General features: G+C 43.7%; 1 protein-coding gene across 1 annotated transcript in view; it reads left to right on the top strand.

Moving 5' to 3' along the window:
• Positions 1-14,175, top strand: part of CCDC180 (coiled-coil domain containing 180) — a 91,780-nt gene that overhangs the window by 59,391 nt on the left and 18,214 nt on the right. Inside the window, exons 18-23 of the mRNA XM_069747651.1 lie at positions 4,045-4,268; positions 10,083-10,258; positions 11,030-11,210; positions 12,472-12,618; positions 12,705-12,849; positions 13,105-13,221. Of these exons, the coding sequence (XP_069603752.1) occupies positions 4,045-4,268; positions 10,083-10,258; positions 11,030-11,210; positions 12,472-12,618; positions 12,705-12,849; positions 13,105-13,221 (990 nt within the window). The remainder of the gene's footprint in view (positions 1-4,044; positions 4,269-10,082; positions 10,259-11,029; positions 11,211-12,471; positions 12,619-12,704; positions 12,850-13,104; positions 13,222-14,175) is intronic.

Here is a 14,175-nt window from a genome sequence, read left to right on the forward strand (position 1 = left end):
GGTCAGGATTTTTTTCCAGGGAGTCGCTCATAAGGTCCCTCCTTATAAGACTCCTTTGGAAGCTTGGGACCTTAATCTGGTCTTAAGGGCTTTACAGAACGCTCCTTTTGAGCCCCTGCAAGATGTTTCTTTGATGTTTCTTTCCTGGAAAGTTGTATTTTTAGTGGCTATAACATCCATTAGACGGGTATCGGAGCAGGCAGCTCTTTCTTGTCGTTCCCCTTTTCTGCAATTTCATCAGGACAAGGTAGTTCTCAGACCGGCACCGTCCTTTTTGCCAAAGGTTGTTTCATCTTTTCACATTAATGAAGATATTGTTCTGCCCTCTTTTTGTCCGGCACCTATGCACCGTATAGAAAAAGCTCTCCATACGTTGGATCTGGTAAGGGCTCTGAGGAGGTATATTTCCCGTTCGGCTCCTTTTCGCCAGACAGATGCTCTATTTGTCCTTCCTCAGGGTCGCAGGAGGGGATGCGCTGCTTCAAAATCTACCCTGGCCAGGTGGATAAGGGCGACCATTCAGGAGGCTTATCGCACCATGGGCATGACGGTTCCGGACGGAATCAAGGCTCATTCAACTAGAGCGGTGGGGGCTTCCTGGGCCGTTCGGCACCAGGCCTCAGCAGAACAGGTTTGCAAAGCTGCGACCTGGTCTAGTCTGCATACGTTTGTCAAACATTATAATGTCCACTCCCAGACCTCTGCAGATGCAAGTCTGGGTAGAAGGATTCTTTAAGCGGCAGTGGCACATTTATAGGACTACCATTGTCTGGATGTCTTTTACTGGTGAGTTATCTTTCCCACCCAGGGACTTCTTTAGGACATCCCACAGTCCTGTGTCCCCCAATGAGGCGAAGGAGAAATAGGGATTTTTGTGTTACTCACCGTAAAATCCTTTTCTCCGAGACGCTCATTGGGGGACACAGCTCCCTCCCTGGTAGCCTTTTGGCGGCTTTGGTTTTATCTGATTACATTAGTCAGTAGGATCTTTTCTAGACATAAGTTTTCTGTACATATGCTGTTATATTATTTTTTTTTGTGTGTTTTGTTCTCCTACTGCTTTTTGCACCAAACTGGAGTCTCTGGTAGCCAATGTCAGGGTGTATACGATGGAGGAGGAGCTAACTTTTTTTCAAGTTTACTTAGTGTCAGCCTCCTGGCGGCAGAAGCATACACCCACAGTCCTGTGTCCCCCAATGAGCGTCTCGGAGAAAAGGATTTTACGGTGAGTAACACAAAAATCCCTATTTCATTACCTGTTGTCACATCCAAAGATGCTTCCTTGCTTGTCCTTTTTGTCTATGGTTGGATAAAAGCACTGTGTATATATATATATATATATATATATATAATCTCCACTATATAATTGTCTAAGAGTCATTTCCGTCTTTCTGTCTTTCCTTCTTTCTGTCACGGATATTCATTGGTCGCGGCCTCTGTCTGTCATGGAATCCAAGTCATGGAATCCTTGTAGCACTTCAAGGATAGTATGCAGCATCAATAGTAAAAAGATCTAATGTTACAAATAAGAAAGAAAAAAAAGGTTATTCTCACACTCCGACGTGCGCCCTCTCTTCGGCAGTGCAAGCGGCAGGTTTCGGTGCTAAGGATGCTATGCGAGAAGGACCTGCCATGACGTCACGGTCATGTGACCGCAACGTCATCACAGGTCCTGCGCTCATACCAACCCTGGGACCGGAAGCTGCCGCGTGCACCGCACACAGGCGACAGGACTACAAGGGGCCCTCGGAAGGTGAGTATGTTTATTTTTTAACCTGTTACATACGTGGCTGGGCAATATACTACGTGGCTGGGCAATATACTACGTGGCTGGGCAATATACTACGTGACTGGCCAATATACTACGTGACTGGCCAATACACTACGTGACTGGCCAATACACTACGTGTTTGTGCTGTATACTACGTGGCTCTGTGCTGTATACTACGTCGCTGTGCAATATACTACGTGGCTGAGCAATATACTACGTCACTGGGCAATATAGTACGTGGCTGGGCAATATACTACGTGACTGGGCAATATACTACGTGACTGGACAATATACTACGTGACTGGACAATATACTACGTGACTGGGCAATATACTACGTGACTGGGCAATATACTACCTGACTGGGCAATATACTACGTGGCTGGGCAATATACTACCTGACTGGACAATATACTACGTGACTGGACAATATACTACGTGACAGGGCAATATACTACGTGACTGGACAATATACTACGTGACGGGGCAATATACTACGTGACTGGGCAATATACTACGTGGCTGGGCAATATACTACCTGACTGGACAATATACTACGTGACGGGGCAATATACTACGTGACTGGGCAATATACTACGTCGCTGGGCAATATACTACGTGGCTGGGCAATATACTACGTGGCTGGGCAATATACTACGTGGTTGGGCAATATACTACGTGGGCTGTGCAATATACTACGTGGTTGGGCAATATACTAGGTGGACATGCATATTCTAGAATACCCGATGCGTTCGAATCGGGCCACCATCTAGTCTAGTTATAAAGTGCAAATGCACACCATAATTGTGAAATCCATAACAAAAAAAGTATAAAGTGCAGTGGACATGCAAATTAAGTTGCCTTAGGATGCTTTCACACATCAGTTTTTTGCCGTCAGTCACAATCCGGCGAATTTAAAAAAAAAACGGATCTCACAAAAATTGCCACCGGATCTGTGTTTTTTCTCATAGACTTGTATTAGCGACGGATGGCCTCGCCGGACCTGTTGAAAATGTGTTTTCCGGTGGCCGGAGAAAACTGACATGGTAATGTTTTTTGTGTCCATCGAAAAAAACGGACAGCGACGGATCCGGCTCCATCTGGCTTTTGCTAGAATGGAAGCCTATGGCATCGGGTCAGTCATATGATGGAATCCGGCAACGGATACATTTTTTTTTTTCACAATTTGCGACAGATCCGTTTTTTCAAAAAGTCGCCGTATTGTGGTTGACGGCAAAAAAATGATGTGTGAAAGCGGCCTTAGTTATCAAAATAGATCAGTAAATTACCTCAAGTGAGACAATTATGGTTAATAGATACAGACATATTATATAGCAAATTTCCAAGTTTGTGTTGCTTTTTTTTTATATGTTTATTTTTTTAACCTGTTACATACATGGCTGGGCAATATACTACGTGACTGGGCAATATACTACGTCGCTGGGCAATATACTTCGTGACTGGGCAATATACTACGTGTCTGCTTTATACTACGTGACTGGACAATATACTACGTGGCTGGGCAATATACTCCGTGGCTGGGCAATATACTACGTCGCTGGGCAATATACTACGTGGCTGGGCAATATACTACGTGGCTGGGCAATATACTCCGTGGCTGGGCAATATACTACGTCGCTGGGCAATATACTACGTGACTGGGCAATATACTACGTGGCTGGGCAATATACTACGTGGCTGGACAATATACTACGTGGCTGGGCAATATACTACGTCGCTGGGCAATATACTACGTGGCTGGGCAATATACTACGTGACTGGGCAATATACTACGTGGCTGGGCAATATACTACGTGGCTGGACAATATACTACGTGGCTGGGCAATATACTACGTCGCTGGCCAATATACTACGTGGGCTGGGCAATATACTACGTGTACATGCATAGTCCAGAATACCCGATGCGTTAGAATCGGGCCACCATCTAGTGTGTATATATGTGTATATATATATATATATATATATATATATATATATATATATATATATATATATATATATATATATATATATATATATATATATATATATATATATATATATATATATATACACATATATATATATATATATACACATATATATATATATATATACGTATATATATATATATATATATATATATACGTATATATATATATAAAACCTTTGTACATGCTACATTTCTGGTCATTTAAAGGGACCTGTTCCCCTTGTGTCTATGAATTAGAAGGATAATCAGATACTGAATATGTCATTCTTTCTGCTGCTTAGAATATGTCATTGGCTGAAGAAACCCCCACCATAAGTGAGACGTTCACAACCTCCAGACTAAATACCTATACGGTGCTAAGGAAGAAAGCCGTGAAGCCAGGCTCATCGATGGGACATCTGCAGGATAATGTGTTCTTCACCGAGGCTGTTACGGAAGACGAGAGCCCCTTAAATCTGGATTACGTTGTACTACCAGATGAGACGATTGCTGACCTTAGAAGAAGGTGAGCGCCGAGCGTTTCTTATGTACCGGACCTTCTCTATTAGCAGAGTCTTAACCACTTTACCATAGACACCATTCATTCTATCACATAGTGTACTCGAAAACGGAAAAAAAACTTCCAAGTGCAAAGTAATTGGAAAAAGAAGGGCTTATTTTTTTTCCCTCACCCATGACGGCACCTGAGAGAGTGAGATGTGTCCCTATCTCTGGACAGGAAGAGAAATAAAAGTATTTAAAAAAAAAAAATCTTGCCTTGCGCAGGCGTGTACTATGGAGGACAGAGAATGAACTTCAATCCAATATTAGCAGCCAGCATGCAGCCAGCGGGTAAGGAAAGGGTGAATCAAACACCCAAAAACCCCGCCTCCATGGCTGAAGATTGTTCCCTCCAAATTCAGGTGACAGAGTTCCTTTAATCACTGGGGAAAAGCATAATATTATATAACCATCGCAAAAACTCAGACATGGTATTTATGTTGATTGGAAATTCCAAATAACAAAAAACTGACTGGCACTTCCAAATCAGAAAACTGGTGTGTACAGGTGCGAACTAGGAGCAACCAACTCCATATACAACTAAGTTGCACTCTGTAGTCCTAAAGTATGTAATATATGAAGTATGGATAGGATCCTACCTACCCACAAATTCATTCTTCAGCCTAAGAGAGGTATTCACACTAGACTCGTAGAATCCCTGCAGATCCTTATAGTTCTTATATTGTGTCTATGTCCATTCATTCTATTGTATATGGCCTGAGTGGTCTGCCCAACATACTGCAGTATTGTCCATTGCAATTCTAACTCTGCAGTTGATCTATTGGAATGTGATTGCAGGCTGCAATACATTGGGCAGACCACCCAGGCCATACACAATAGAATGAATGGACATAGACACAATATAAGAACTGGCACCATGCGGTATAGTCTTTCCAGCCGAACACAGCAAAGATCCCACTTAGCTCAAATTGATTATAATAGAACAGATACCTGAAAATTCCCAAAAACTACAGCAGAGTTTGAGCAACATGGAATCAATCCTACTGGATTTTTAAGTTATCCACACTGAAGCCTGAAGGCCTAAATGAGTGCATAGAAAATACAGGTTATCACCAGGAGGATTGGGTAGTCTAGTAAAAAATGGTACCAAGGAAACACCAAGCATTGATTGTAATTTTTAAATTTTATTTTAGCAGACGGTTTTTAGTTGAAATATTCTATGAGATTTTCACAATTGTAATGGTGGCAATCTCCAATCAACATAAATACCATGTCTAAGTTTTTGTGATGGTTATACAATATTATGCTCTTAGCCAGTAATTAAGAATGGTAATGATGCTCATTTGCATAATTGAAGTAGGAGCTCAGTTAGCCACTCCCGTTCCCTTTCTAATCTTTATATATCTGGGCTCTGATGCAAATCCTTGTCAGAGCTAGCATTTGCTACATGGCTTCAGGAGGAAGAGGAGTTCACATGAGAAGGAGTGTTGGAGGAGTTATCTGTGACTGTTGCGTGGTTTGTAAGTGTGGTAATTCCCTTCCTTTCTCTATTTTTGTTTTTCCCCAACCTCCACTGCACGGTGCATTCCTGCTTTATGTGAGTGAATATTTTGTATGCCTGGTGTTTTATGTTAACCCTTGTTTGTTTAGCCTTGTTTGACGGGTTGGTGTATTACGGTGCACAGTAGCGCCCCTCTTCCCTGGGTGGTGAAGAGAACAAACTGTGGGCTAACTCAGGAGATAGGGCAAGAGTGAAGACCCCAGTATCTTCACCTTCGGAAGTATCCTGAGGAATACGGCAGGCTAGGTGCCCCCTAGAGATAGGGATAGGGAAGGAGCCCCTGGTCCCGACAGCTGTGTCATAAGAGTGGGCTCCATTAACCGAGCCCCTGAGGTTCCAGAACAGCAGAAACCCCTCCTTCCCAGGTGACCCCATAGTGGAAACTTCACTGCCTACGGAATTCATCCAGGGGTGTAGTCAGTATTTTGATCCCATAAGTGCGTCACAGAATTTTATGACACTGAGACGTGGAAATATGAGATTTTAGTGGTAAAAATGTAATTATTGTATTTTATGCAAATTTGTCAGTTACACAAGGGTTAATAGGTGAAACTGGAACTTCACAATTTATTGCACCATTTCTCCCGCGGTGATGCCCCATATGTCGTCAGAAACTACTGTTAGGCCACACATCAGGGCTGCAAAGGAGGAGCGCTATTTGGCTTTTGAGGCACAAACTTTGCTAGAATATTTTGCAGGCAACATTTGCGGAGCCTCGAAGGTGCCAGAACTGCAGAAACACCCCAGAAGTAACCCCATTGTAGGAATTGGACCTGTCAATAAATTATTCTATGGCTGCAATGACTATTTTGTAACTTCCACGCTATGTTTTATTCTGGAGAATTGGAAATCTGTCATTCTAGTACCCATACATTGAGTCGCCATACAGACGTATACTTTCGTGCTGAGGTAAGACCTTTCTGATAATTACACAAAAACAAGATGATATTTCCATAAGGTACATGGTTAAGGGGTACTACTACCTTGGTTTAAGTCCATCTGAGCTTTGATCAATACCATATGAGGTCTGTATCTCTTTCTGACTGAGTTGTTTCCTCATGGGGGGAAAAAAAAGTGTAGGATCTCTGCTCAAAAACTAATCTCTTTTCATTTAGCCATTTTTAGCTAACAATCTTCATGGTTGGAATGTATTATTAGCATGCATTTAAATTGCGGAATTGATGCCTGTCATGATTCCACCCCTCAGTGTGTCTGGGATGCAGTTGCTGATGGCTCAGCCTTCGAATCTGGTACAGGGGTGTGCTGAAGTGCTGTCACGGGTTTACCACAACAGAGAGGAACCAGAAGACCACAGCGTCTGATTTCTCTCTACTCCTACACTAAATAGAAGCACTTACATAGTAACATAGTTAGTAAGGCCGAAAAAAGACATTTGTCCATCCAGTTCAGCCTATATTCCATCATAATAAATCCCCAGATCTACGTCCTTCTACAGAACCTAATAATTGTATGATACAATATTGTTCTGCTCCAGGAAGACATCCAGGCCTCTCTTGAACCCCTCGACTGAGTTCGCTATCACCACCTCCTCAGGCAAGCAATTCCAGATTCTCACTGCCCTAACAGTAAAGAATCCTCTTCTATGTTGGTGGAAAAACCTTCTCTCCTCCTGACGCAAAGAATGCCCCCTTGTGCCCGTCACCTTCCTTGGTATAAACAGATCCTCAGCGAGATATTTGTATTGTCCCCTTATATACTTATACATGGTTATTAGATCGCCCCTCAGTCGTCTTTTTTCTAGACTAAATAATCCTAATTTCACTAATCTATCTGGGTATTGTAGTTCTCCCATCCCCTTTATTAATTTTGTTGCCCTCCTTTGTACTCTCTCTAGTTCCATTATATCCTTCCTGAGCACTGGTGCCCAAAACTGGACACAGTACTCCATGTTTGGTCTAACTAGGGATTTGTACAGAGGCAGTATAATGCTCTCATCACTTCACCTTCATATTAAATGGTGCAAGTTTCTTTTAGCAGTGCAAGGGTTAATCTGCTCAGTTGAGAGCTCCTGGAGTGTTGGGGCTCTCAGCTGTGCACTGTTAGCCACTCCCATCTCCTATATAATCTGGGTCCTGGCTAGCACTCATTGTCAGAGTAGGCTTGTGCTGCATGGCTGGAGGTTGATGCTAGTTATTATTGGAGAAGGCAGTTGGTGGATTTATCTGTGACTGTTTCTAGGTTTTGAGTGTGTGATTATTCCCTTTCTTCTCCAACGGTGGTTTTACCCCATCCTCCACTCCCCTGTGCATTCATCTGTTGTATGTGTATTTGTATGTTTGGTATTTTTCATTACCCCTGTTCGTATTACCTTGTTAGTCTGGTTGGTGTATTATGGTACACTACTACTCCCCTCTTCCCTGGGTGGGGGATGGGTACAGACTGAAGGTGGATTCAGGAGATAAGGCACTTCAGTGGAAAATATCAACAATATTTGATTTGAAGTTACAAAATATTTAAAGCAGGAGCAGTTTCTGGGCGAACGGCCACTAGGAACCCTACTCCTGGGCCCAACGGCCACTAGGAACCCTACTCCAGGGCCCAGTTAAGCTTTCCAGGTTCTTCCTTGACTAAGTCTTAGTACCAGTTCCTATATACATCAATTCAGAATATCTAATTAAATCTGAGGAAGATGCCCAGCCATACATATAAGTAAAGTCTATGAATATAGTCCCTCTCTGGAAAAAAAAAAAGTTGTAACCAGTAAAATAATTCCTTTTTTGCTCTTGTTGGTGCTTTTTTGTTGGAGCTCCAAATCAATAGAGATTATCTTGATTGAATGAGATCTAAAATGTTCGCAATCTATTTTCCTTAATCTACTATCCATTGGACTAGAATATTCTTGAGATGTTTGTTCAGGTGTACGATCTTTCAGGGGTGCTCCCTCCCCAGCAGAGGATTTCTTTATCATCTCTCAGTTGCTGTCATGGGTTGAGTGGAAAATGGTAATTACTTACCGGTAATTTGATTTTCCTGAAACCCATGACGGCACCGCTATTTCTTCCCTCCATCTGGCTTCTGGTTGATGGTGGTTCTCAATCTTCTCTTCACACAATGAGAACAGGATTGAGTGAATGTATAAATAATAGCAAGAATAATGATAATAATTTGGGTGACTCCTACTTGGCGTCTTGGAAACCATGTTGAAGGAGGAAGTGTGAGTTGCTTTTTTATTTTGTGCTCTTGGTTTCCTGTCCAGTAATAGCGGTGGATCCCTCTCTAAGGTGTTTTCATGGGTGCGGGAAAATCAAATTATGGGTAATTAATTATCATTTTTGTGCCCTGAGCCGACGTTTTTACTGATACCATTTAGGGTTAGATGCATATTATTGTAGTGTTGTGGGCATCAAAAAAAGTAATTCTGGCGTTTTTTTTTTTTCGTTACACCATTTAGCATAAAGAGTAATTTATTTTATATTTTGATAGATCGGACTTTTACAAACACAGCGATACTCAATATGTGTATTTTTTAAATGTTTTATCATTTTTTTACTGTCTTACTAGTCACCTTAGGCTAGGTTCACATTGCGTTAGTGGGTGACGGAATCCGTTACATAGCGCCACTAATGCAATGTAACGGATCCGTTAGCGCACCCATTGACCACAATGTATGTAACGCATCCCTAACGCATGCCATTTTTGGCATGCGTTAGCGATGTTCCGTTATTTTCTGACAGACCTCGAACGCTGTCTGCAGCGTTTTTGGGTCCGTTCTCGCTAGCGCAGATCGGGCATCTGCGCTAGCGCGATCGCTAAACGCGATCCCTTTTTAGACATTGCGTTAACCCAGTCCGTTAGCATATGCGCTAGACGGACTGCACAACGCAAATGTGAACCTAGCCTTAGGGGACTTGAACCTGCGAATGTCTGATCGCTTGTGTTGTACTACATAGCAGTGCATAAACACTCCTATATGTAGATAAAATAACGGTCTGCTACACTGTCCGGCGTTCATAGAAGAATCATAATGACAAGCATGGGTGTCATTGGCAGAACCCCTCCTGTCATGACTACCCTTCAGCGCCCCGCGATCACATGACGGGCGTGCCAATGAGCAGGAGCAATGACGTGCTCCCTGCCAGCACGTGCTAAATGCTGCCATCAGAGATTAAATCCGCTATGATATGCAAGGAAAGATGCAGGCTCGGTGTGCAAGCCCACATGAAAGGCAAGAGCATGACCTTTGACATAAACTTATGTCAACAATCATGAAAGGGTTAATGTGAATCTGACTTTCAGGCTCCGTCTGGGCTTCTTCGAGCATCTGGAGGGCTGGTATGACGACACCGTGTCCAGTTCACATAGCATCGTCCTTGCCAAGAAGGAAGAGCTGAAATCCGAGCTGGACCTGCGCTGTCACCTGCATCAGCCTCGCAGCCAACGCGTAAAGATGGACGTCCATAACGTCAGAGCAGGTACGGCCCAGGTCGTCACGGGTCCTAAATCCTACACACCATGCCATCCATGATACTGAGTTTTGTTCAAAGAGGCTCTTCAGGGTAATCGGCCATGTCCGTCTTTGCATCCGGTAGTAAATATATCAGAAACAAATTAAGCAAAAGTTTTTGTGTATACAGCGTGCATTTTGTAGTCCTTCTGCCCTTGTCGTCTTGGAAATCTCCATGGACAGACTTCCTGCTGAGCATTTGATAAACTTGTGTTTTACTATTCAGCAACCAATCAGATGAATCAGATCTGCAGGGAGGAGGGAGAGAGCAGCAGCTTCAGCCAATGATGAAGCAGGAGGTGTGTCTCAGACTACCTGAAGCCACCTGTAGACGCTGCAGATGAGCTGTAGTCATAGATCGCAGCACAAGTATTGACTGGAGAGTGACTGTAATTTCTATAGGTTCCAATTTTGTAAAAGATAAGAAAGGTTTAGTAAAAAATGTACCACTGGGTGGCAGTGCAACGTTTTACAAGCTCAAAATAGTTTTGTGTTTTGCCGCCATGTTTAGTAGAAAGAGATGGAGGTTGCCCGTTCTGCCCATGACTGCCAGATTATCTCCAGGTTCTCTGTATTCATTGCACACACCAAAAATTCACTGACTGGTTACCAGGCTGAATAAAGAAATGTGCTTGTGATGCCTCCTGGGGACCAATGTGATTGATCATAGTCAGAACACATTGACCCTAGAGATAGTATACGGAGGTATCCTCTGATGTTCAGGCTTCTTGTGTTCTAGCTGAGCTGCGCCTCCACTCGGAGCGGGTGGACCGTCACTGCGAGGGGATAAAGCAGGCGCTGAGCAACCTAAGGGAAGAAAGCATTGTGCTCATTGACCAGATGAAAAAGGAGACCAAAAACTTCCGCAGTAAAATCAGCGGCATGCACAATACCTTTCTGGAGGCCAGGAAATCTGACAAGTGAGTGAATCGTGCGAAGGATCATAGGGAAAATACGATTGACATAATATTTTGCTCTGTGGGTGTAAGCGGTGACATCGCTCCTCCTGGAGAGGGACATGGCATACGTCAGTGTGATAAATGTAAGCAGACACACTAACCCCAACACAACCACATCCTTCTTTCAACCACATTTCTACAAGTATGTCCCTGTTTCCATAGACATGCACAGACTAAGTGATAATTCACAGATTGCTGGGGGTCCGAACAATTGTAACACTCCACCAGAACATAGCAATGGCTGTGCGTGCAAAACCACGCTCCATTCATCCTCTGTGGAACTGCCGGAGGTGACAACTATGGCGCACAGTTATATCCGGCAGTCGCATTGGCAATCAGGGCTGCTTGGATTTGCACAGCCGCCGCTTTGTTCCAATGGGGCATTTCAGAGCCCCTTTCTCGACATTAGTGGGGGTAGGACCCCAACAGTGAGAATGTTCTCTCTAATTACGTGGGTATATGATAACTCTCAATATTGGGATTAACCCTTTAGGCTGGCTACACCCATAAGATAGGTGTCAGATAAATGGCTATTTCGACCAACCACCATCATACACATGCATGCTCATCTCAGCAGTGTGTGCATGTCTTCTGAATGGGGAGAAGAGAGGAAGCGTTTGCCTGTCATCAAATCTGATTTTGACTTTGTCTTAGTTTTTGTCATTTTTTTTTTATTTCTTTTTTTCTCCTTCGCCACATTGGGGGACACAGATCCATGGGTGTTATGCTGCTGTCGCTAGGAGGCTGACACAAAGTTGAGACAAAAAAAGTTCGCTCCTCCCCTGCAGTATACACCCTCATGCGGGCTTCCAGAGACCCAGTCCAAGCTTAGTGTCCGTAGGAGGCACACAGGGTCTGCTATTCAGACCAGAACTTTTCGGATTTTTTCTACTATTTATCCCTTTTTTCTGGATGAAGGGGCGACGGAACCTTTCAAGGCTCGATCTCCCCGAACCAACAACAGGCGAGCACAGAGAGTGTCCCTCTCCGTATCCTCTCCTGAGACGTGGGATGCCACTGCCTGAGCTGATTTTAGGGGCGACGGGCCCCTTCTAGGGCACCGATCTCCCCCCCTCCCTTATCAGACGAGCACTGGAGTGGTACCTCCATGTATCCTCTTCTGCAGCCAGGCCTATTGCCGGACCTTTTTCCCTGCCGGACAGTACAGAAACAAATCTGATTTTGACTTTGTCTTAGTTTTTTTTTTTTTTTCTTATTTCAGACTAGTCGCCCTGAGCAACTCCCTCCCCTCCATCTTGGACAGTCACGTTAGCGGGGTGCAGACGGCCATGAGGAACTACCGGCAACATGTGGAGGAGATGCTGGGGAAGTTGTGTGACACCAACTCAGATTTCATCAAGTCGTTTCGGTAAATATTCGGCAAGACAAGGTTGTGACAGATATAAAATGACAGGATTGGTCTTTTCTTACAGGGTAATTACAGTCTCCCATTAGGTTGTTTTCAGAAGGAGGAAACTTTTCTCCGGACGAAGTTGAGATGCTGCGGAAAAGGCTTCATAAAGCGTCGGCCACCATAGCGGCATTTGAAGGCTCCATTATGGTGGATCTGGAGGGCCTGGAATCTCAGTGCCTGGAGCAGGTTCGTTCGGAGTTGTAGTATATTTCCGTATCACATCAGGGAACCATATTTATCTACATACATGGACTCTGATGACCGTACACTGTGGACTGAGTTCTGTATCATAACCAAAAGAAAGTGTCGGTGCTGGTAACAACGGATCGTGGAGGTGTGGGGTTCAGGCACACATTAATCTGACACTAATGTCCAATCCCAAGGATATCTGAGTTCTTCAAAACCCCATTAATGTCCATTGTATTGTTTGTTTACTGTCAGGCCACAGAAGTCGTAAAAAAGTCTGAAGACAAATTCCTCAGCATAACTACAGACATGATTTTCCTTGAGAATATTCAGAAACTCCTGACAAACTTGCAGGTGAAGATTAAAGCTCTGGTAAGTGGGATATCACGAGCATCTGCAGAAAAAACTTTCATATCAAAGTGTTAAACGACGACCGATGCAAAGCCGATTGGCGGTGGCATAATGGCCTCTTTGTTCAAACCGATGAATGTTCTGTGGACGCAGAAGAGTATTTTCTTATCAGCAGCACATTCTGTTTGCACAAAACAACATGCTGCTGAGGATAATGATTTTCCAAGCTTTTGAAAAATGAATATCTGTACATACTTAAAAAAAAAAAAAACCCTTCTGTAGGCAATCGCGCCTGCTGCGCCTGCACAGTAGCAGCCATCGGTGTATATAGCTGTGATCTGAGAGCTGCAACTGCGCAGGCGCTGGCGGCGCCATCTTGGGGAAGGAATTTTTTTTCTTCTCCAGTAAGATGGCGCCGCCTGCACAGTAGCAGCTATCGGATCAAAGCTATATACACCGATGGCTGCTACTGTGCAGGAGCAGCGAGCGCCATTTTAGAATTGTTTTTTTTTCTAGCTGAATAACATGAAGAACATGCATTATTGGCACATAAAATATGCGACTATGCTGCAGCGCAGGTGACATGGCCGGCACCAGCCTGCAGAAGATTTTTCCTTTTTTTTTGTACAGATATTCATTATGTAAACTGGGGGCAGGTCAGTGAGGGATCAGTGACCTGTCAGCAGGCTGCATTATGTATACCTAATTAGAGCACCACATGAAGACCTCCCTCCAGGCCGCCCCATGGCACAAGCATAGCATTAACTCTAAACTGAAAATATAGATTAAAGACAACCACAAGATGGATTTCATCAACCAAGGTCTCATTTTAATCAGTATAACGGCACTGACCTGTCACTGTCTGTAGGTTACTGTGCGCAATCCAATAAAAAAAATCGCATTGCACTTGGACCACTGTTACTCTATGGGGCAGTGCACACGTCACAACTCTGTTGTCGGAATACCTGGGGCCAT

This window comes from Ranitomeya imitator, chromosome 2 (assembly GCF_032444005.1).
Source record: "Ranitomeya imitator isolate aRanImi1 chromosome 2, aRanImi1.pri, whole genome shotgun sequence".
Lineage (NCBI taxonomy): Eukaryota > Metazoa > Chordata > Amphibia > Anura > Dendrobatidae > Ranitomeya > Ranitomeya imitator.